Genomic DNA, 25,827 nt, shown 5'->3' with positions numbered 1-25,827 from the left:
AATTAGAGAATTTAATCTAACCTCACTAGGGTAGTAGGTCGTAGATGGAGAAAACAAACAACAACAAAAACAAATCCAGTTTGATCCCATAAACGAGATATGTGAAGGGTAGTGTGTACGCAGACCTTACCCATACCTAACAGAGATAAAGAGGTTGTTTCTGATAGACCGTCGGCTCAAGAAATAGTGAAGATAAAATGATCAAGTAGCAAAGAATAGTAGCAATAATGTAACATGCGTGAATGCCACAGTATGTAATAATAAAGAAACATAAATAGAAAATTACAAAAATAGTCCTCGTACTAATGGCCAGCCTAGGAGGAACACACTATTATCTGTCAACCTACAACCCTAATCCTCGACCTCCACACCTTGCTATCGTGGGTCATATCCTCGGTATACTTAATTATCTCTTATAGCGGCGGAGCCAGGAATTTCATTGAGGGGGGTCAAAATATAAAGAAATAAACTCACCAAGAAGTCAAGGGGTGTCTTTACGTTTTTCCATACTTATTTGCACCTAATATTTAGTAAAAATTGCATGGGGAGCCCTATTTGGTCGCCCCTTTTTAACCTGTACCCGCTTTATTTTTCTGTTTGCATCCGTACCCATTTTTTTTTGTTAAAAGCCTTTTAAAAAGATGATTTTGCCCTTCTTTATTAAAAGACTACTTTCTCTCCAAATATACGCCATTCTACTGTCTCTGTCTCTCTTCTCCTGTTCTTCAGCACGTTTAAGCTGAAGTTTTAGCAAATGTACTAGAATACTTCAGCTTGTTTATACTGAAGTTTTCGAAAAAAAGCTCATGAAAAAGTTGTTTAATGTAGGACAAAATTTAAGCATGAACTAAATTTAACTTCAGCATGCAGGAAAAAATTACATAGTGCAGGAGAAAAACTTCAGCAGGTTTGTCCTGAAGTTTTTACAAATGAACTAAACAACTTCAGCATCTTCTGCTGAAATTTCTGAAAAAGCTCATGACAAAACTATTGAATCCAGGATAAAAGTTCAGCATATTTAATGCTATAGTATTAGCAAATGAACTAAAAAACTTCAGCTTGTTTATACTGCAAGACAAAGATTTCAGCGTTTTGGTGTGAAGGTTTAGCAAATTATGTAAAAACTCAGCTAGTTAAATTCACTAGGAAATTACATAGTGCAGGAGGAAAACTTCAGCAGGTTTGTCCTAAAGTTCTTACAAATGAACTAAATAACTTCAGCATCTTCTGCTGAAGTTTCACAAAAAGCTCATGACAAAACTATTGAATTCAGGACAAAACTTCAGCATATTTTAGTGCTGAAGTATTAGCAAACGAACTAAAAATTTTAGCTTGTTTATACTGCAAGATAAAGATTTCAGCGTTTTGATGTGAAGGTTTAGCAAATTATGTAAAAACTGAGCTAGTTAAATTCACTAGAAAATTACATAGTGCAGGAGAAAAATTTCAGCAGGTTTGTCCTAAAGTTCTTACAAATGAACTAAACAACTTCAACATCTTCTGCTGAAGTTTCGGAAAAAGCTCATGACAAAACTATTGAATCCAGGACAAAACTTTAGCATATTTTAGTATTGAAGTATTAGCAAATGAACTAAATTTTTTTAGCTTGTTTATACTACAAGACAATGACTTCAGCGTTTTGGTGTGAAGATTTAGCAAATTATATAAAAACTCAGCTTGTTTAGTATCATGTTCTAGCAAACAAACCAAAAATTTCAGCATGTTTGTCCTCATGACAAAACTATTGAATTCCTATGTGTCATGCATTTAACAGTATCCAGAAATAAATTTATTCTATAACTTCATGCAAGTGTGATTAGAATATATGGGTTGATTGAATTAAAACTTCAAAAACTAATTTGAATTCTGAAGATGATTTGCAATACTTACAATGTATTTTGTAATTTTGAATTTGGAATTTGAATCTGGTTCAACTTTCTGGTTTCGTGATTATGGCAGATGCGAGAGAAGATCTGAGGAGGGACGGAGTGATGGAGGAGAATCGTAAAGTGATTTATGCGTGATGCATCTTTTATATGTTTTGTCAAGGGTATAATGATCATATTATTACGGATGCTTTGTTAACCGGGTACCAAACCAATAATTTTTAAAAATAGGACACAAATTAAAAGGTGGCACAAATATAGGGTATGACTACAAATCTCCCCGATATTTACATCAAACTATAATGCTTATGTCTATGATTATACTTTAGGGCCCTTCTACACACTCTCAAAGTAAAAAAAAATAAAATATATATTTAGAAAATCAAAGATGTAATCACGGTAATAAGGAATATAGCGTGGAAATAGATGGTAGTTTAGGGTCCTAGTCCATAGTCTCAAAGTATAAACTAAATATTCATTATTCAGAGAATCTAAATGTGATCACGGTAATAGAAAATACAGCAATACTTGGAAATAAATTAGTATTTTCATTGTTTTCAACATCTATTCATCTTTAATTAGTGGATGATCAAAAAACGTGATGGTTAAAATTCATTCACCCTTGATTAGTGATCATGAGTTTGAGATCTAAAACTAAATTTTTTTTGTTAGAGAATACTTTACTCCCTTAGTCCCTTTAAAGGTCGATCAAGTTCAAAACCGAATTAATCAAGTCGGCAGATCTAGCTCGAATATCAAAAGATTAAATAGAAAAAATGACAGTTGACTTCTATTTTTTTCTATTCTTTTATTCATTTTCTCTTTTAGTTCTTATTTTTGTGTTAAACGAGTCGTGGATCTTAACTCGCAAGTCACTAATCAATTCAAGCTCTTTTTTTTTTGTTGCAACTTAGCAATAACTTATATCAAAAGTTCTGAAATTCACTACTCTCAAAATTAAAGTATGGCAATCGAAACATATGTTGTCTCGTTTAAAAGCTGAACAAGATAAAACGTCAACATATACTATATATTAAGATGAATTATGAAATTCATCCAAACAGGAAATTAAAAAACCATAATTAATATAGCCAACATAATAAGTAAACAGTACACTAAATTTGAGATTTTAATTCATACATATGCTTTTATTAAATAATACGATGTAAATGCTTATACATTTAATTTTTAAGCAAACTTTTCGAAGGAAATGAGTGTTTTAACATTGTCCCCAGAATGCTCGTTGACAACAGCCAAATAGTTAGTAGTTGTGACATTTTGTCTTGCGGATATAACCAGTTTATAGGTAATGCCATTAACAACTTGAAATTGACCCCCTAACACACTCTCAAATGTCAAAGGAAAACTATTTGATATTCTGTTGTATGCATCTACTGCAAATTCACCAACTTTCACCACTTTAGGGTCCTTTGCATCTTTTATTGGCTGCCAATCACCAAATAACTGGGACAGAGCTGGAGTATTCGATACAAGATCGGATGAATCCAATAACTTTCGACCGTCATTTGCCGCAGAAACATGGCAAAAGATGGAAGCAATGACTACAATTGAAAGAGTCATAAGAAGGAAAGAATTGATTTTGAAAGCCATTTTTCTTTTGAGAAGAATTTGTTATTGGTGTACTTTACACTAACTGGTGTGTGATATATTTATAGGAGAATTTAAAATATAGTCTGGTAAAAAACATAGGTAAGTTTTGGTAATTAGATGATAAGTTGATTACTTTAGAGGTAGGTATATGATTCACAATAAATTATCTGCCTAAGTAATCGAGGGAAAAAAAGGAATTATTTTTAAATAATACATACATGTGATTTGGATATAATTACAATTTTACTCATTAAGGAAGATCTGCTGCAATTGTAATAATTATTTTTCTATTTCATTTGAATTGACATTATTGCATGAATCTGTTTAACTAAAAATAAATTTTCCGGCCAAAGTCAATATATAGAAGAAAACGGGTTACTGATAACCAAGTTTTACTTCACTTTTTTAATAATCTTAAGAGAAATAAAAGAAATGATGGAAATAATTAACAAAGAAAAGTTTGGAACGAATTGGCAAACACTTCCCAAAATCAAGGCCGGAAATTTAGAGAGTAAGCAAAGAATTATAGTATGAATTTCAGTAATAATCGTCACTTGTTTTTACAAATGAAATTCCCATCCTTATATAGGAGCATACAATCGCAACGGCTATCATACTTAATTTGGACTAATTAAGGGCATTAACTGTATTGATTGTCCATTACCATAAATAACCGTAACTGTATATTTATGACTAAAGATTCCTTATAACCGCTCCCGATTTCTCTTCCTTATTTATTTCTGGTTCGTGGATCTTCACTTCTTTGCAGTCTTCATTCTTTCTGTTCCTGTTTTTCCTTTGACAACTGTCAGGCTCAGTTCTTTTCTCTTTGTTATCCCGTGGGTGTTTCTCCCGTACCTTCCGCGCATCCTTAGTTCGGTTAATTGAGAATTCCACTTGTCGCTATTTAGACCCTTCATTTGTCATGCCTCGTCAGCTTAATGTCGTTTCACGTGTCGTGACTTTTTTCACCAATACAGATAGTCCCCCCCACTTTCTAAATATTCTCAATTGAATATCGAGAAGTGGTAAGTTTTTATGGCAGGAATTCCTTGTCGCCACTTCTCGAGCATCATCATGCCTTTCTCATAATCGATGTGTCGCTTGCCACATCTATATATTGCCCACGCCACGTGGCCTCTTATGATTGGTTCTGCAGTTTCTCAGTGCCTTTTAGGGTTCTTTCCCTATGGCTGTGCGAGTCACGAAGTGATGGTTCCATTAAGACGCTTCATAATGACAAGTTTTAACGATAGTCGTATCTTCTTATAAATACTTCGTTCTTTTTGATTTTTTGGAGTTTTCCTTCTTCATCATCCATTACATTACTCTTTTTTTATATTTCTGCATCCTTTTCCTCTGTATTTCCTTGGATAATCATGTCTTTGACAACGTCAAATCCTCGCAAATTTATGATTGTTGATGAACTGCCCCCTTCTACTGCCCCTACTAGAAGTAGGAGAGGTGGTAGACTCCGTAGTCTCGGTTCACTATCTAACTGTGGTTCCTCTTTCTCAAAGTAGTTTTGCTAGGCCATCTTCTTCTAAACCTAGGGCTCCTTTAACCCCCAGATCTTCTTCTAGGAATAAGGATTTAAATAAACCTGTGCGTGAACCTATAGTTACAGAAATTGTTCCCCAAGAATTTTCTTTTGTAACTGACCGTGAAACCATGAGAAATCAAGTTTCTTTTATAGCTTCTCTCAACCTTGCTGAACTTTATCCAAGTTTGATCACTACCGGTCTTCTTTCTTTGGTTCGACGAGAGTGCCATTGGAAATCGAATTTCCCAGTTTTAGTCCCTGGTGCCAATTAGAGAATCACCTCTTATCATGCTGATTACTCTTTTGTTTATACCTACCCTTTTACTTTGGGGTTTAAGCCTCCTATTGATTTAGTAATTATTGAGTTTTGTTATTATTTCAACGTGTGTCTTGGTTAGATTGGCCCCATTATATGGAGGATCGTTGCTTGCCTACGTTATTTGTTGGAGCTGGTTTCCGTCCCTTTTACCTTTCGGCACTTGCTTCACCTTTACTCCCCCAAGATGTTTCGTGAAGGGGTCTTTTCTCTCGTGGCTAAAAGTAAGAGGGTGCTGGTTAGATCTGAAGATGATCGAGACCGTGGCTGGTTTTCCCGTTTCATTGTTGCTTCCACTAGTGGAGTAGTGGGTGAAGAGAACATGCCTTTTTCAGAAAAATAGAATTTTGCACGTAAGTTTTCTTCTTCTTTTTCTTTTTCTATATACCTTGCATAATTTCTTGTAATCACATACCCGTTTTGCAGCAACCATAGAAGTTTTTGATGAGATTACCGACTTCCGTGATTGGGTAGAATAAATGTTAACTGCTTCCCTTATGGACAAAAGATCTTGGAAATTCCTTTCTCAAAAATTTGGTTGGAAAGTAAAGACACATGGTACGTTTTACCTTCATAGTTCTTCTTTTTCTTATATTTGTTTATACAAGAATTTATCATCCTTCCATTTCCTTTTTGTTAGGATTTGGTATTCGTGGTATTAGTCCGCATATGTTTAAATCAACCAGACTTTACGTGAGTCTTGCTCAGGAACGGATACTGAGTGCTTTTTCCTCCAAAAGGAAAACTGACAAAGCTTATGGCTCTAACGATGAAGAAGAAACAAAGGAATGGTCTTTGGTGTGAAAGCCAAGCGTCAGGAGACGCGCAGTTTCTGATGATGAGGCACCCCCTCTCATGACCTTCCCTCCATTGCAATTCCTTTCAGACTCATAGATGAGCCAGAGAACGTTCCTTTAGTGATTTCTGATGAAATGTTGTTGACCCCCCACCAAGTTCCGTTGATAGATTGTTTGCTCAAGGCTTTGAGGGTGAAGAATATTTCGGGTCTGTCTCTGAAGAATTGCCTCTTGTTTCCCTTCCAGCTTCGTCTACCATCAACACCTTAGTGCCTTTGTCTGATGTTACTCCGGTTGTTACTCCCGTGGCTGTTTCTCATACAGAGGCCGAACCTTCTAGTAGCAGGAGAGAGATGAAAAGAGTGGTAATTAATGTCCCTGAAGATGGGAACTTACTGAGGAAATCTGGTCAAGTCGACGTGTGGTTGAAGCCACTGATTGGTCCCGTGGAGAAGAAGAAATTAGAAAGCCACAACTCACTGACTTTAATAAACGATATCGTTCATTCTTCTTTAAAGCTATAAGCTTCTATTTCAGTTCCTCTTTCTTCCTCATTCATAGCTCTTCTTCATTTACTTTTTTGCAGATTAATTTGATTGGTACCGAGCTTATGAAAAGGGTTTCTCAAGCGGACCAACAAGTTATGGAATTTCACACCGAGGTTGACAATTGGAAGGAGCAATTCGAAGGTCTTTAACTAGAAAAGGAAGTTCTTGCAGAAGATAAGAACGCTTTGGAGCGGCAAATGAGGATGGTTTCTGCCGAGCTAGCGGTTGAAAAAGCCTCTTCTAGTTAGGTTGGGAAGGAGAAGGATATACTGGAATCCTCTTTTGCTGAATAACTTTCCAAGGAAACTGAAGAGATAAGGAGTTTGAAAGAACTCCTTAATCAAAAGAGGTTTACGCGAGAGAATTGGTTCAGATGCTTACCCAAGCTCAAGAGGATCTCCGTGCCTCTGCAAATAAAATTCAGTTCTTGCAAAGTTCTTTCGCTCCTTTGAAGATGGCCTTTGATGCCTCAGAAGCAGGAAAAGAAGAGTTTAGAGCTAAGGTTGACCAGTGGGAGAAGGATTATGAGGCTCTCGAGGATAAGCTATCATTGGATGTGAGTTGGGCCTTTTTGAATACTCGCCTCGAGACTCTAATTGAATCCAACTATGAGGATTTTGACTAAGCTTTTCCTCACCCGAAAATGAAGGTTCCAAGGGTGATGGGTATGGACTTGTTCCTGGTAGAGCCGATGTTCAAGCCTCTTCTGCTCAAGTTAATCCTTCTTCTCCCGTTGATGATACCCCCGTTGATGATGCTCCTTAGTTTTCTCCTATTTTTTGCCAGCTTTTATTTGGGACTTCCGTATGTTGTTTTTTCTCTTAGCTTAATTTTGGAATTTTAATGATAGATTAGCACCTTTTTGTTTTTATAAATGTTTCGGTTGCTTTTGCCACATATTATGCTTTTTGATTTTTTGATGTTTGATCTTTTTCTTGCATTAAGAATGCCTTAACAATCCGTGACTTTGATAAATACGGGGTTTTATAAAAGATAGCCCTTTTATCTTAACGACACTGATGAAGATGACGTCTCATCTTCATATTGGGTCAAATATATGAAACATGAAGTAGATATGAAAAAAGAAATAATTTGAGGAAGTTTTATATTTTGAACTTTCAAATAAATTTCATACATTATTTTCATGATCGCTCGTACAACACTTTCATAACTGCTTTTATTGTGCAGATTTAAAAATATAAAATCTGGTCTATTATCCCGTGAGTAAATACAAAATCGGGTATATTATTCCGTGATTAAATTTTGGCCTTTACCTAAAACTCGTAGGAACATGTAATATCTTGCATTCTTTTCGCGAGTTCACACTCCTTTAAAAAATACCAAAGGTTTGTTTCTTCAAGGTTTTTTATTTAGGCTAAACTGAAGGATGTGTTTTCGCGACTTTTGCTTTCTTCTACATGCATAGTCCCCCAGTGTTGGAGTCTTGAAGTATGAAATCTTGAACACTGGATTACTCCTTCCTTTTGGTCCATTCCCTAAAAAGGAAAATACGAACGGGACTCAGAGACATTTATTTAGATGATGACTGCATAACTATTTTTTCATCAGAAAGGTTGTAACCTAGACCGGGAATAATTCAGTATTCTGCGTGCCTTTCGGGTCTAATATCATCATTTGGTATGGGCTTGCTTTTTTTTTTTCTATCATCTAAAATGGTTAGTAAAATTTAAAAGAACAAAACAAATTGAACTTGCGTGATACCTGACCATGGGTACTTTCCTCATCTAGAAGTAGTACTTCTTCAAGTGAACTGCGTTCCAGTTTGATGATAGTACCTTGCCATCTATGGTTCCAACTCGTATGCTCCATTTTCAACGATAGCTCGAACCCAAAAAGGGTCTTCCCAATTTGGACTCAACTTTCCTGCGTTGGCCATTTTTGTCGATCGGAACATCTTTTTGAGGACAAAGTCCCCAATCTTGAAGTATCTCAAATTAGCTTTCCTGTTGTAATATCGATCAATCATTTGTTTTTGAGCCGCCATTCGGATTAATGTTGCTTCTCTCCTTACTTCTAATACATCCAAATTTACTCGCATCTCCTCCTTATTTGCTTCCTCAGTAATGTGTATCTCATACTTGGTTCACCTATCTCTACTGGAATTAAAGTTTATGCACCATAAACAAGCGAAAATGGAGTCTCACCCGTACTTGTTTTTGCTGTTGTTCAATAGGCCCACAACACCTATGGTAACACTTCTGGCCATTTGCCTTTTGATTCTTCTAATCTCTTCTTCAAGTTATTATTTGTCATGACCCAAAATCCATTAAAGGTCGTGATGGCGCCGGACACCGCTGTCAGGCAAGCCAACACTAAATACTTAATTCATGTCTCATTTTAATATTTTTGAAATCATAGTTTTTCCCTTCAATTAAATAGTAGAAGATAGAGTTTAAAAAATACATAATAATATCTTTAAAAATTTCAATACAGTGCAATCCATAATCATCCCAAAACCCGATGTCATAAGTGCATGAGTATTAACTAGGAATGTAAAATAAAATACAATAGATGTCCGGAATACAAATTGGACAGGAATAATGTAAGTACTCTGAAGGAGACTCTGTTGGCTGCGGTGCGTCGAATAGAATGTAGATCACCTAAGTCCCCGCCATAATCACGCCTCTACGCCCACAAGGCCGCTAAACATATGTGTACCTATATAAAAATGTGCAGCAAGTGTAGCATGAGTATGTAGATCAACGCGTACCCAGTAAGTATCCCGCCTAACCTCGAAGAAGTAATGACGAGAGGTCGATTAGGACACTTACTATGGGCTATAATCAATATACCGATGATATGATAAATTATGGACTTTATAAGGCAACTGTAAACTCAATAACATGAAGCATATAAATAATTCTCTTGTTAATATGAGGGTTTCCAAATTTATTCTCGTCTTTCAACAATTTATATCTCCGGCCAATGAGGCCATATCAATTATCAATAATTTCAAAACAATCAATTAAGTCATGCGCAAATCATGCCGAGGTCGTACGGCCCGATCCAACAAATATTTAAACTGTGCACTGCCAGAGGGTCGAATGGCGTGAACCATAGATGCATCTATTTACTACCGAGGCTCTCGGCCCTATCCACAAATAACAATTTTTTTTCAAGAAAACATAAGTTTCTCATTTACAGTCAAATATCTCATACAAACTTTCAAGTAAGTGAATTTAACCTTATACAATTCTTTTATCAATTTCTATCATGACTAAGTGATTATATTAGCAAGTGAGGGCACAAACATTCCAAGTATAGCATGATACGGGTCCTAAACTACCCGGACAATAGCATAATAGTAGTTACGTACAGACTCTTATCACCTCATACGTATGTAGCCCCCACAATTAGGTACAAACATTTATTTAATTCACCTATGGGGTTAATTCCCTCTTACAAGGTTAGAAAGGAGACTTACCTCGCTCCGAAGTTTTATAACCGGCTCCCAAACCATTCAATCAACTCAAATTGATGCCCAACGCTCCAAAAATAGTCAATAAGTACGCAAATCCATAAATATATACTCTAATACTTATTATAATCCTATTTACAACAATTCCCAACTTCGTTCGAAAAGTCGATAAAATCACCCTCGGGCCCACGTGCCCGGATTTCGAAAATGTTCGAAGATAATTATTACCCATAGTCTTATGAACTCAAATATATGTTTTATTCCCAATTCCATGCCCTAATTTCGTGGCAAAAATCCAAAATACCAAGTTCTAGGTCTTTCTTCAAAATATCAAATTTCTACTAGTTTTCATATCTAAATCCGTATATAAACCTTATATTTAACTTGCAATAGGTGGGAATCTCTTACCTTGACATAGATGATGAAGATGGAGCTTCAAATTCGCTCCAATACCGGCTCCCATGGAGGAAATGAAGTGCAAATGAGCCAAAACCTCGATTTTAAAAGAACACTGCCCAGGTCTTTCCCCTTCGCGATCGCGGCAATCCACTCGCGATCGCGAAGGCCAAACAACAGCTGTCTAAAAGCTTCCCTTCGCGAACGCGATCGCATTGCTCAGCCCCTTCCACTTTCGCGATCTCGAAAACCTCTATGCGATCACATAGAACAACCTTCAGCAAACGGACCATCCCCATTAACTCAGCATGTTCGCGATAGCCCCGATGCGAACGCGAATAACCTCCCACTCAACCCTCCGTGAACGCGAACCATTATACGCGATCGTGTAGAGTAAAAAATCCCACCAGTCCACTTAACCTTTCGCGATCGCAGAAGATGAAACCAGATTCCCAGAAACCAGCAATTCCTCAAAGTCCAATATCCGTCTGAACTCGATCCGAGACACACCCGAGGCCCTCGAGACCTCAACCAATTATGCCAACACGTTCCAAAACACATTACGAACTTAGGCGAGCCTTCAAATAACATAAAATAATATCAAAATAATAGATCGCAACTCAATTCAAGCTTTATGAACTTTAAAATTTTAACTTCTACATTCGATACTGAAACCTATCAAATCACGTCGGATTGACCTTAAGTTTTGCACACAAGTCACATTTGACATTACGGACCTACTCCAACTTCCGAAATCTGGAATCTGACCCCGATATCAAAAAGTCCACTTCCGGTCAAACTTCTCAAAAACCTTCAAATTTCTAACTTTCGCCAAATGGCCCCATAATGACCTACGGACCTCCGAATCCACTTCCGGACGCGCTCCCAATACCAAAATCACCATACGGAGCTTTTCCCAGACGTATAATCCCAAACGGACATCGATAACATTGAAATGCAACTCAAACTAAAATTTATGAAATTCTTCCAAAATGCCAACTTCTACAATTGGCGCCGAAACGCTCCCGGGTCATCCAAAACTCGATCCGGACATACGCCCAAGTCCAAAATCATCATACGAACATGTTGGAACCTTCAAATCCCTATTCCGAGATCGTTTACTCAACAGTAAAAGTTTGGTCAACTCTTAAAGCTTAATAATTTAGAATTTTGCTTTCCAAATCAACTCCAAACTTCCCGAAATTCAATTCCGATCACGCGTACAAGTCATAATACCTGAAGTGAAGCTACTCAAGGCTTCGAACCGCCGAATGACGTGCCGGGGCTCAAAACAACCGGTCGGGTCGTTACATTCTCTCCCACTTAAACATACGTTCGTCCTCGAATGTGATATGAATTGCGCTGGAGTTGTTCGAAATCACTGTTTAACACCTCGTGCACCTACCCGTGCTACCACAACTCAGTTGAGCACATTAGCTCGATCAAACCTGAAGATATTTCTTTTATTTAGGCAAATAAGCCTTAGAGCCCAGTTCCAACATACAGAATTCTCTGCCATGCCTGCTTCCAATATACGAACACCGTGTCAATCACTACGCGATGCACCGATACATGATTGCATAACTTTGCTGAATTCACATTATGCACTGCATAACTCACATGACCATAATAACATCCTTTGATAACAATAGCCAAAAGTTCACGAATCTGATGCTCACAATGCACCTCATGACATATATAAGTCTTGTTCCAACTCTTGCAATACCGCTACGACGGAAGAGATGTGTAGAAATTCATAACCAACTGCAGAGTCAACAAATCATTGAATTTCTCCCTTTGACTAGAATCATCACTCCATTATGAACCAAATAATGGTATTTGCTCTTTAATATACTTCATATAATCCGATTGCACTGATCCCAGATCCAAAAATCTCGTCTCACCCAGTATAAGTTGCTCAGGCAACAAGCCACCCCAGACATGACCAAAAGTCTGATATGATGCCGCAATGTACCAATAAGCTACAAACTCGAACGTGATACATAAGGAAAATGAACTCTAGAAAGGATTACTCAACTAATTAAACAACTGAAAAGGCGTTATGAACCTTCCTCAGTGTCACGATTCAAAATCCCAACCTGTCGTGATGGCGCCTATCTCGATATTAGGCATGCCGATAATCTCAATAAACCACAATTTCTCTTTAAGTTTGAAAATATAATATTTAAATACAATACAAATGTCACGACCCAATTTCACCTATAGGTCATGATGGCGTCCAACACTATAGCTAGGCAAGCCAACTAATAAATTAAATATATATCGATAAAATTTAAATCCAAGAAAAATATAAGACACCAAATTTTACCAATGTGTGTGCCAAGACCTGGCGTCACAAGTGTATGAGCATCTAGTAGATTATACAAAACCTCTAATACTGTCTGAAATAACAATGGACAGAATGAAACAAAAATACAATGAGAGACACTAGTAGCTGCAAAATAGCTCAGAAAGGCAGCTCACCACTATGAGTACGTAAACAACGTGTACCCAGTAAGTATCAAGCCTAATCTCGAAATAGTAGAGACGAGATGACCGACTTTGACACTCACTATGGGTCAATAATAATAATTGAAATAAAACTAGAATATCTTAATCAACACGATTCACATAATTTACAATAATTTATTTAACCAGCAGAAATAATCAAATTCCTTCAAATGCAACATTTCTCAATATATTAATTAAATTCCTTCAATTTCAAATAATTTTCAATTTATCAATTAATCTCATTTATAGGAATAACAATTTATTTCCTTAACAAGCAGGAATAATAATTCATTAAATTCTAAGGATTTTTCAATTTATCAATTAGCTTTGCAAGCTGAAATAAACTATTAAGGTATCGTGTAATTATTATTATTAAGCACGATTTCTGCTGAGGACGTACGACCCGATACAGAGTGGCATGTACACTGCCGACCGATGCGGCACGATCTATAGATGCATCTATCCTGCCGAGACATTCGGCCCGCTCCACAAGAAAGGAGAACATTTTTCTTATGCACCTCCGGAAATGAGAGTGTGCTTATTATAAGATAAATTCGAGAGTATGAACAATTTTTATTAATAATTTATTTAATCTAAACAAAAATTAAGCATATGAAGATATTCATCTTTTACTACCTTTCATAACAAATCACAATATACACATCAAATAATTTAATTAATAAAGAATATAATTTACACAAGTAATTCATGCTTTGAGTCCTAAACTACCCGGGCTTTAGCATTTATAGTAGCTACGTACGGACTCTCATCACCTCGTGCGTACGTAGCCCCCGCAATTAGCAACAATTAATTAATTTAATTCCTATGGGGTAATTTCCCCCTCACAAGATTAGATAAGAGACTTACCTTGTCTCAAAGTCCACTTTCCGATTACTGCGTCGCGTAAAATTCTCGATTCGACGCCGAAAAATCCGAAACTATCCAAATATTATACAAAATAATTAATATATGCTCAATAATTCGAAATTTATATATTAACTAAATTATCCTATCCAAAACGGTAAAATTCCTAAAATTTACCCCGGGCCCACGTGCCCGGATTCCGGAAATTTTCGGATGGAAACGTTACCCATAATCTCAAGAACTTAAATATATAATTTCTATCCAATTCCATAACCATTTTCGTGGTTAAAATCTCATTTTTATAAAAATCTAGGTTTTTCACCTAAACCCTTGATTTCTAAGATTTACTAGTTATAATCTACCCATAATCTATGTATTTAACTCAAAGGGTGTAGAACTAACTGACCTCTAAGTTGTTAGTTGAAAACTCCTCAAAAAGAGCTCTGAAATCGCGCAAACATGGAGGAAAAATGAACAAAAATGGACTGAGCTTCGTCCATTTTAAGGTTCTGCCGAGGCAGATTTTTCGCACATGCGAAAAAGCCTCGCAAGAATGAGATTTTTCCTCTTGGACTGGCTCCGCACCTGCGGACGAGCTGCTTGCTTCTGCGCAAGCGCAGGTGCGCCCATTTCTTCGCACCTGCGTATTCCTCCGCTTCTGCGCACAGGGCCTTCGCACCTGCGCGTTCGCAGGTGCGCCAAATGCTTCGCATCTGTGATGGCTGGGCAGGCTCCTCTCGTTCGCACTTGCGATTGGTGGCTCGCACCTGCGGCTCTCCATGCGCAGGTGCGATTATGACAGTAGCTGGGAGCTTCAGTCCTTGCTCCATTTCACAAAATTGGTTCGAGCCTCGTCCGGTTAACACTCGGGACCCTCGGGGCCCCGCCCGAACAAATCAACAGGTTTGAAATCATAAAATGGACTCGCTCGAACTCTCGGAATGCGTAAAACAACATCAAATCTAAGAATCATACCCTAAACCAAATTGATTCAAACTTAAGAATTTCAAGTTGTTCAATTTACTTCCAATGCGCCGAAATATACTTAAACTACTCAGAATGACATGAAATTTTGCGTGCGAGTCTTAAATCACTATATAGAACTATTCCCAAACTCGGAATTCCAAACAAACTTCAATTACTCAAAAACCTACTCCAAACCAAATTTAAAGAATTTTAAATCTTCAAATAGTTGATGTTTACTATTAAGCGTCAAAACGCTCCCGGGTTATCCAAAACCTGATTCATACATACGCCTAAGTCCAAAATCATCATACGAACCTATTGGAACCGTCAAATCCCGATTCCGGGATCATTTTCTTAAAATGTTGACCGAAGTCAAACTTGGCCATTTAAAGCCAACTTAAGGAACTAAGCGTTCCGATTTCAACCCAAACACTTCTAAATCCCGAACCAACCATCCCCACGAGTCATAAATTAATAAAAGCATGTTCGGGGAGTTTTATTTTAGGTAATGGGTTTCTAAAAGTTAAAATGACCGGTTGGGTCATTACATTCTCCACCTCTTAAACAAACGTTTGTCCTCGTACGGGTTTAGAATAATACCTTGAGTACTAAATAAGTGTGGATATTTGCTCCACATGTCCTCCTCGGCCTCCCAAGTTGCTTTCTCAACTGGTTGGCCCCTCCATTAGACCTTTACTGCAGAAATCCTCTTGGACCTCAACTGGCGAACCTGTTTATCAACAATGGAAAATGGCTCTTCTTCATAACCCAAACTCTTATCTAGCTGAACTGTGCTGAAGTCCAACACATGTGACAGGTCAGCCTGATACTTCCGGAGCATAGATACATGGAAAATCGGATGAACTCCTGATAGACTGGGAGGAAATTCAAGCTCATAAGCAACCTCCCCAACTCGTCTCAACACCTCAAATGGGCCTATAAACCTTGGGCTCAACTTGTCCTTCTTCCCGAATCTCATAATTCCATTCATCGGTGAAACCTTAAAGAGAACTTTTTCACATACCATAAATGATAAATCACGCGCTTTCTGATCGGCATAACTCTTATGTCTGGACTGTGCTGTACGAAGTCGCTCCTGAATCAACTTTACCTTTTCCAAGGCATCCTTCACCAAATCAGTACCATATAACTTAGCCTCACCGGGCTCAAACCATCCAATAGGTGAACAGCATCGACAGCCATATAAAGCCTCAAATGGATCCATCTCGATGCTGGATTAGTAACTATTATTGTAAGCAAACTCGGCCGAAGGCAGGAAACGATCCCACTGACCTCCAAAGTCAATCACATATGCCCTGAGCATATCCTCCAAATTCTGAACTGTCCGCTCTGACTGCCCGTCGGTCTGCGGATGAAAGGCTGTGCTGAGCTCTACACGGGTCCCTAATTCACTATGTACTGCCCTCCAGAAATATGAAGTAAACTGAGGGCCTCTATCTGATATGATAGAAATTGGCACACCACACAACCGAACTATCTCCTGAATATAAATCTGAGCCAACCTCTCTGAAGTATGCGTAGTCACAACAGGAATAAAGTGTGCCGACTTGGTCAACCTATCAACAATGACCCAAATTGCATCAAACTTCCTCAAGGTCCGCTGCAATCCGACTACAAAGTCCATAGTAATGTGTTCCCATTTCCACTCCGGTATAGTCATCTGCTGGAGTAGGCCACCTAGCCTCTGGTGCTCATATTTAACCTGCTGACAATTCAGACACCTAGTTACATACTCAGCTATGTCCTTTTTCATTATTCGCCACCAATAATGCTGCCTCAAGTCACAGTACATCTTTGTAGCACCTGGATGAATAGAATACTGAGAACTGTGTGCCTCCTCCAGGATCTTTTTCCTCAGTTTATCCACATTAGGAACACAAAGACAATCCTGGAGTCGCAGAACACCATCCACACCAATAGTAACTTCCTTGGCACCACCTCGTAGTACCGTCTCTCGAAGAACCATTAAGTGTGGATCATCATACTGGCGAGCCTTGATCTGCTCAAATAATGGAGACTGAGCTACAACACATGCAAGAACTCGGTTGGGCTCTGAAATATCTAGCCGCACAAGTCTTTTGGCCAAAGACTGGATATCCAAAGCTAATGGCCTCTCTTCTGCTGAAATGAAAGCCAAACTACCCATATTCTCCGCCTTTCTACTCAAGGCATATGCAACCACATTTGCTTTACTCGGATGATATAGGATTGTAATATCATAATCTTTTAGTAATTCCAGCCATCTGCGCTGCCTCAAATTTAGGTCCCTCTGCTTGAACAAATGCTGCAAACTGCGATGATCAGTATAAACTTCATAGGACACCCCATAAAGATAATACCTCCAAATCTTAATAGCGTGAACAATTGCAGCTAACTCCAAATCATGTACTGGATAATTCTTCTCGTGGGGCTTCAGCTGACATAAAGCATATGCAATAACTCGCTTTTCCTGCATTAATACATAACCCAAACCAACAAGTGAAACGTCACAATACACTGTATACATCCCCGAACCGGAAGGCAACACTAACACTAGTGCTGTAGTCAATGTTGTCTTGAGCTTCTGAAAGTTCACCTTACAATCATCAGACCATCGGAACGGAGCACCCTTCTAGGTTAATTCGGTCAAAGGCGCTGCAATAGATGAAAAAGCTTCCACGAATCGACTATAATAACCTGCTAAACCGAGAAAACTCCTGATCTCAATCGCTGAAGTAGGACGATGCCAATTCTGAACAGCCTCAATCTTTTTAGGATCAACCTTAATACCCTCACCCGATACAATATGCCCTAAAAATGCTACAGACTCTAGCCAAAAACACTATAGCTTGGAGAACTTAGCATATAGCTTTTGTTCCCGCAATGTCAGAAACACTACTCTAATATGCTGCTCGTGCTCCTCCTTACTGCGCGAGTAGATCAAAATATCATCAATGAAGACAATGACAAATGAATCAATATATGGCCTGAATACCCTGTTCATCAAATCCATAAATGATGTCGGGGCATTAGTTAAACCGAAAGAGATTACCAGAAACTCATAATGACCATATCTAGTATGGAAAGTAGTTTTTGGAACATCCGAACCTCGAATCTTCAACTGATGATACCCCGACCTCAAGTCGATCTTAGAGAATACCCTAGCACCCTGCAACTGGTCAAATAGGTCATCAATACACGACAACATGTACTTTTTCTTAATAGTAACTTTGTTCAGCTGGTGATAATTAATACACATTCGCATTGTGCCATCCTTCTTCTTCACAAATAATACCGGTGCACCCCAAGGCGATACACTCGGTCTGACGAACCCTTTAGCTAGTAACTCTTCAAGTTGTTCTTTCAACTCTTTCAATTCTTTCGGAGCCATGCGATATAGTGGAATAAATATAGGCTGAGTATCTGGAGCCAAGTCAATACAGAAATCAATATCACGATCAGGTGGCATACCTAGAAGATCTGAAGGAAATACATCAGAGAACTCCCGAACTACAGGCACTGAATCAATAGCCAGAGTCTCTGTAGTGGTATCCCTAACATAAGTTAGATAAGCTAAACAACCCTTCTCAACTATGTGTTGAGCCTTTATAAAAGAAATAACCCGATTAAATGAACTCACTGACGAACCCTTCCACTCCAGCCTAGGCAAAGATGGAATAGCCAAGGTAACAATTTTGGCATGACAATCTAGAATAGCATGATATGGAGATAACCAGTCCATACCCAGAATAATTTCAAAATCGGTTATCTCAAGCAATAAGAGATCTGCTCTAGTTTCATAACCACATAATGTAATAATACAAGACTGGTAGATCTGGTTCACAATAACAGAATCGCCTACAGGAGTGGACACACAAACATGAGTACTCAAGGACTCACGAGAAACGCCCAGGAATAGAGCAAATAGAGATGACACATATGAATACGTGGATCCTAGATCAAATAATACTGAGGCATCCTTGCCGCAAACAGAAATAATATCTGTAATTACAACATCTGAGGCCTATGCATCTGGTCTAGCCGAAAAAGCATAGAACCGAGCTGGAGCACCAACTTGCTGGCCTCCGCCTGGATGACCTCCACCTCTAGGATGACCCCTACCCACCTGTCCTCCACCTCTTGGTGGTCGGACTACTGGTGGAGCAACTGGTCCAGTAAGCATACGCTGCTGACCCTGCTGTACTAGTCTACCCCAAAGCCTGGGGTAAAATCTCTGCATGTGACTGGGATCCCCACACTCGTAACAACTCTTCGGTGCAATGGGCTGCTGACTAAGAGTCTGGACCTAAGGACTTGAATACCCACTGGAAGAACCTTGAGTAGCTGGTGGGCGGTAAGAACTCTCTGGTATAGCATTGAGATAAGGTTGCACTGGAGCACCTCGAGGAGGTGGTGGTGCTGGATATGGGGCCCTACTGGACTGCCCACTCACGAACTGACCTCTGCCCCTAGGCGGAGCACCTCTGAACTCTCTAGAGTACCTGAACCGCTTATCTCTCATAATCCGCTCTCGGCTCTGCTGACGTACACCCTCAATCCTCCGGGCTATCTCCACAACTAGCTCATAAGAAGTACCCATCTCAACCTCTCGATCCATAGTGGCCTGAATGCCAGTATGTAAACCAGCTACAAACCTCTTCACTCTCTCCGCCTCAGTAGGGAGTATCATAAGTGCATGGCGAGATAATTCAGAGAACCACGCCTCATAATCGTCATTGACATCTGACCCTGCTGGAGCTGCTCAAACTGAAACCGCAACTTTTCCCTCTGGGAAGGTGGAATATACCTGTCCAGGAAGATACGGGTGAACCTGTCCCAAGTCATGGGAGGAGAATCTGCTGGTCTGGCAAGAACATAAGACTGCCACCATCTACGGGCCCTGCCCTTTAGCTGAAAAGTAGCGAAGTCAACCCCGTGAGATTCCAATATCCTCATGTTATGCAGTTTATCCCTGCAACAATCAATGAAGTCATGTAGATCCTCATGTCGCTCACCCCCAAAGACAAGAGGATGTAGTCTAGTCCATCGGTCCAATAGTTTCTATAGGTCAACGGCTACAGCTGGCCTGGGCTCAGGTGTAGCTGCTGCCACTGGCTGGGCTCCACCCACGGGTAGTGCACCCTGGGTCTGATATACAGCATCTGCCTGTCCATGAGCCTGCACGGTAGGGGTCTGTGCTCCCCCGCTCGCTTGGGATGTGGCTGGGTATGCCGGAAATAAACTGGGCTGAGTCATATTGTCCATGAACCGCAACATACGACCCATGACATCCTGAAATCCTAGTGCAGATGTGAAATCTACCGGAGCTAGCTCTACCACAGGCACCTTATCCTGTTCCTCAATGATGGAGTTCTCTGCTGGACCCACTGGCGGCATAAATGGAAGAGTTCTGGGACTTCCTTGCCCTCTACCATGGGCTGGAGCCCTCCCTCGGCCTTTAGCAGCTGGGGGAGTAGCTCTTCCCTGGTCTGGAACCTCATTAGAGTGCGTCCTCACCATCTGTGAGAGAATAAAAGAGGTATATTTAGTACCACATTAATTGCACGATGGAATATGAAGAAAGGTAGTTTCCTAACATCCTATAGCTTCTCGAAGATAAGTACAGACGTCTCCGTACCGATTCGCAAGACTCTATTAAGTCTGCTCAAAACTTGTGAATCCTACGTGAACCTAGTGCTCTGATACCATGTTGTCACAACCCAATTTCACCTATAGGTCATGCCCAACACTATATCTAGGCAAGCCAACTAATAAATTAAACATATATCGATAAAATTTAAATCCAAGAAAAATATAAGACACCAAATTCTACCAATATGTGTGCCAAGACCTGGTGTCACAATTGTATGAGCATCTAGTAGATTATACAATACCTCTAATACTGTCTGAAATAACAATAGACATAATGAAAAAGAAATACAAGGAGAGACACTAGTAGCTGCAGAACAGCTCAGAAAGGCAGCTCACTACTATGCCCCTGGATAATGTGGGTGTAAGATGATAGGTCCCCCACTAGTACTTGCCTCAGGTCCTGCACAAAAAGTGCAGCAAGTGTAGTATGAGTATGTAAACAACGTGTACCCAGTAAATATCAAGCCTAATCTCGAAGTGGTAGAGACGAGATGGCCAACTTTGACACTCACTATGGGTCAATAATAATAATTAAAATAAAACTAGAATATCTAAATTAACATGATTCACATAATTTACAATAATATATTTAACCAGCAGAAATAATCAAATTCCTTCAATTGCAACATTTCTCAATATATTAATTAAATTCCTTCAATTTAAATAATTTCCAATTTATCAATTAATCTCATTTACAGGAATAACAATTTATTTCCTTAACAAGCAGGAATAATAATTCATTAAATTCCAAGGATTCTCCAATTTATCAATTAGCTTTGCAAGCTGAAATAAACTATTAAGGTATCGTGTAATTATTATTATTAAGCACGATTTTTGCCGAGGACGTACGACCCGATCCAGAGTGCCATGTACACTGTCGAGGGACGTGCGACACGATCCATAGATGCATCTATCCTGCCGAAGCGTTCGGCCCGCTCCACAAGAGAGGAGGACATTTTTCTTATGTACCTCCGGGAGTGAGAGTGTGTTTATTATAAGATAAATTCGAGAGGATGAACAATTTCTTTTAATAATTTATTTAATCTAAACAAAAATTAATCATATGAAGATTTCATCTTTTACTACCTTTCATAACAAATCACAATATACACATCAAATAATTTAATTAATAAAGAATATAATTTACACAAGTAATTCATGCTTTGAGTCCTAAACTACCATTAATAGTATCTACGTACGGACTATCGTCACCTCGTGCTTACGTAGCCCCGCAATTAGCAATAATTAATTAATTTAATCTCTATGGGGTAATTTCCCCCTCACAAGATTAGACAAGAGACTTACCTTGTCTCAAAGTCCACTTTCCGATTACTACGTCGCGTAAAATTCTCGATTCGATGCCAAAAAATCCGAAACTATCCAAATATTATACAAAATAATTAACATATGCTCAATAATTCGAAATTCATCTATTAACTAAATTATTCTATCCAAAATGGTAAAATTCCTAAAATTCACCCCGGGTTCACGTGCCCGGATTCCGGAAATCTTCTGATGGAAACGTTACCCATAATCTCAAGAACTCAAATATATAATTTCTATCCAATTCCATAACTATTTTCGTGGTTAAAATCTCATTTTTATAAAAATCTAGGTTTTTCACCTAAACCCTTGATTTCTAAGATTTACTAGTTATAATCTACCCATAATCTATATATTTAACTCAAAGGGTGTAGAATTAACTTACCTCCAAGTAACAAGTTGAAAACTCCTCACAAAGAGCTCTGAAATCTCGCAAACATGGAGGAAAAATGAACAAAAATGGACTAAGCTTCGTCCATTTTAAGGTTCTGCCTAGGCAGAGTTTTCGCACATGCGGAAGGTATTCGCACCTGCGGAAAAGCCTCGCAGGTGTGAGATTTTTCCTCTTGGACTGGCTCCGCACCTACAGACGAGCTGCTCGCTAGCGCAGGTGCGCCCATTCCTTCGCACCTGCGCATTCCTCCGCTTCTGCGCACAGGGCCTTCGCACTTGTGCGTTCGTAGGTGCGCCAAATGCTTCGCATCTGCGATGGCTGGGCAGGCTCCTCTCGTTCGCACCTGTGATTGGTGGCTCGCACCTACGGCTCTCCATGCGCAGGTGCGATTATGACAGTAGCTGGGAGCTTCAGTCCTTGCTCGATTTCACAAAATTGGTTCGAGCCTCGTCCGGTTAACACTCGGGACCCTCGGGGCCCCGCCCGAACAAATCAACAGGTTTGAAATCATAAAATGGACTCGCTCGAACTCTCGGAATGCGTAAAACAACATCAAATCTAAGAATCATACCCTAAACCAAATTGATTCAAACTTAAGAATTTCAAGTTGTTCAATTTACTTCCAATGCGCCGAAATATACTTAAACTACTCAGAATGACATGAAATTTTGCGTGCGAGTCTTAAATCACTATATAGAACTATTCCCAAACTCGGAATTCCAAACGGACTTCAATTACTCAAAAACCTACTCCAAACCAAATTTAAAAAATTTTAAACCTTCAAATAGTTGATGTTTACTATTAAGCGTCAAAACGCTCCCGAGTTATCCAAAACCCGATTCAGACATACGCCTAAGTCCAAAATCATCATACGAACCTATTGGAACCATCAAATCCCGATTCCGGGATCGTTTTCTCAAAATATTGACCGAAGTCAAACTTGGCCATTTAAAGCCAACTTAAGGAACCAAGCGTTCCGATTTCAACCCAAACACTTCTAAATCCCTAACCAACCATCCCCGTGAGTTATAAATTAATAAAAGCATGTTCGGGGAGTTTTATTTTAGGTAATGGGTTTCTAAAAGTTAAAATGACTGGTTGGGTCATTACAACAAAATTCCATAAATACTTATACGAACACTCCCCAAATCCTGGTGTCACCGAGTACATGAGCGTCTATTAGGAATACAAGTATGGAACATACTATCTATAATAGTCTGAGACCAAATACAGTAACAAGGAGATAGGGAAGGAGAAGCAAGGTCTGCGAAACACGAGAGTTACCTCAGAATCTTCGTAAAATCAGCTGTACGAAAGAGTCAACACCCGCATTGTCCGGGAACACCTAGATCTGCACACGAAGTGCAGGGTGTAGTCTGAGTACAACCAACTCAGCAAGTAACAATAATAAATAAAGAACTGAAGATAATGACGAGCTACACAGTTATAGTTCACTTTCAGTAATTCTAGCAAAGAATAGACATGCTTTCAAATCCGCCAGTTTAAGTCAAATCAATTTTATATAGTCCAAGTTCATGTCTTCAGAGATTTAACAACAATGGCAGATAGCAACCAAGTGCAACAACAAATGCAAAGCAAGTATATCCTCTCACACAACAGTCACTTAGATCATCACAACAACTCAATCACTCGCCTCTCAGCCCTCAACACTCACACTCAATGGGTACCCGCGCTCATTGGGGTGTACAGACTCCGGAGGGGCTCCTACAGCCCAAGCGCTATAATCTACACGGACAACTCACGTGCTGTACGGACAACTCACGTGCCATAGTATAAATATCTGGATCCGCACGGACAACTCACGTGCCATAGTATAATACAAGGATTCGCACGGACAACTCACATGCTGCACGGACAACTCACGTACTGCACGGACAACTCACGTGCTATAATATCACGCACGGACAACTCACGTGCTATAATATAATATCTCACAATCAGGCTCTCGGCCTCACTCAGTCACAAATCTCTCTAGTCTCTCGGGATCTCAATAATCATGAAATCAACCCAAAAAACAATGATATGATGCATCAATAATGAACAATAGAGACTGTAATAAAATAAACATGTAAACTGTGACTGAGTACAAAAACACAATTAAGCAGATAGTTCAACATGTACACGACCTCTGTGGATCCCAACAGTACCAACATGTAGCCTAAACATGGTTTCTAACATGGTTTATAGTCAAATTTTCACAACACATAGAGAGCACATAGCTATCAACAAGTCATTCAACTTTACAGTTTCCACGGGACGGACCAGTCATAATCCCCTTGGTGCACGCCTACACGCTCGTCACCTAGCATGTGCGTCACCTCCAAAATAATCACATGACACAAAAATTCGGGGTTTCATACCCTCAAGACCAGGTTTAAAACTGTTACTTACCTCAAAACGTTAAATGTTTTACTCTGCTATGCCTTTGCCTCGCAACTCTGAATGCCTCGAATCTAGTCACAATTAATTCGTTTCAGTCAATAAAATTTATTGGAATTAATTCCATAAGAAAATTCTAATTTTCCATAAAAATTTGAAATTTAGCTCAAACATCGTCCGTGGGGCCCACGTCTCGGAACTCATCAAAAGTTACAAAATATGAACGCTCATTCAAACACGAGTCTAACCATATCAAAATTACTGAATTCCGATAACAATTCGACCCTCAAATCCTCAAATTTATCCAAGAGGGTTTTTAAACTTTTCCAACTTAATTCACCAATTAAATGATAAAAACAATCATGGATTCGGGTAATTTAACCAATATTGAATTAAGAACACTTACCCCGCTGTTTTCAGAACTTAAACTCTCAGTCCAGTCATTTTCTCTACGCGATTGCGAACATTTCCACACGATCGCGAAGAAGAGTTTTCCACTGCCCAGATTTAACCCTACGCGATCGCGATGCGTAACATCACATACCTACGCGATCGCGGACTCGTCCATGCGATCACGAAGCACAAAACGCGTGACTTCTACCTCCGCTCCACTTACTCTACACGAACGTGACCTTCTACACGCGTTCGCGAGTCACAAAATCTCAAAGCTACACGATCGCATCCCGCTTCACGCGATCGCGAAACACATAACTCAGCAGCCCTCAATTAACCTTACGCGATCGAGGATATCCCTCGCGATCGCGAAGCACAATACCTCTACTGGCCAACTAAGCCTACGCGATCGCAGACGCATTCACGTGATCGCGTATAAGGAAATTAGATACATATATCATAAAATTCCAGCAACTGTATAAGTCCAAATTGTGATCCGTTAACCATCCGAAACTCACCCGAACCCCTCGGGACCTTAACCAAATATACCAACAAGTCTTAAAACATCATACGAACCTAGTCGAACACTCAAATCACCTCAAACAACGCTAAAACCACGATTCATACCCCAATTCAAACCTAAATGACATAACTGACCTGTTCAAATTTTCAGAATCATATTTCGACACCGATACTAAAAAGTCAACCCCCCGATCAAACTTTCCAAAAATTTGACTTTCGCCATTTCATGCCTAATTCCACTATGGACCTCCAAAAAGTTTTCCGGA

General features: G+C 39.2%; 1 protein-coding gene across 1 annotated transcript; it reads right to left on the bottom strand.

The window, feature by feature from the left end:
* Positions 1 to 3,006: 3,006 nt before the first annotated feature.
* Positions 3,007 to 3,521, bottom strand: LOC104118882 (cysteine proteinase inhibitor 6-like). The gene has a single exon (XM_009630264.2). The coding sequence runs from the start codon at positions 3,495 to 3,497 to the stop codon at positions 3,075 to 3,077; it is 423 nt and encodes a 140-aa protein (XP_009628559.1). The 5' UTR covers positions 3,498 to 3,521; the 3' UTR covers positions 3,007 to 3,074.
* Positions 3,522 to 25,827: the final 22,306 nt, after the last annotated feature.

This window comes from Nicotiana tomentosiformis, chromosome 5 (assembly GCF_000390325.3).
Source record: "Nicotiana tomentosiformis chromosome 5, ASM39032v3, whole genome shotgun sequence".
Lineage (NCBI taxonomy): Eukaryota > Viridiplantae > Streptophyta > Magnoliopsida > Solanales > Solanaceae > Nicotiana > Nicotiana tomentosiformis.
The sequence above is the reverse complement of the archived record's forward strand: the minus strand, read 5'-3'. Positions and strand labels throughout refer to the sequence as shown.

What these genes read in the sequence shown, in the direction of transcription:
- LOC104118882 (XM_009630264.2), bottom strand. Translation starts at nt 3,497, where the DNA reads ATGGCTTTCAAAATCAATTCTTTCCTTCTTATGACTCTTTCAATTGTA.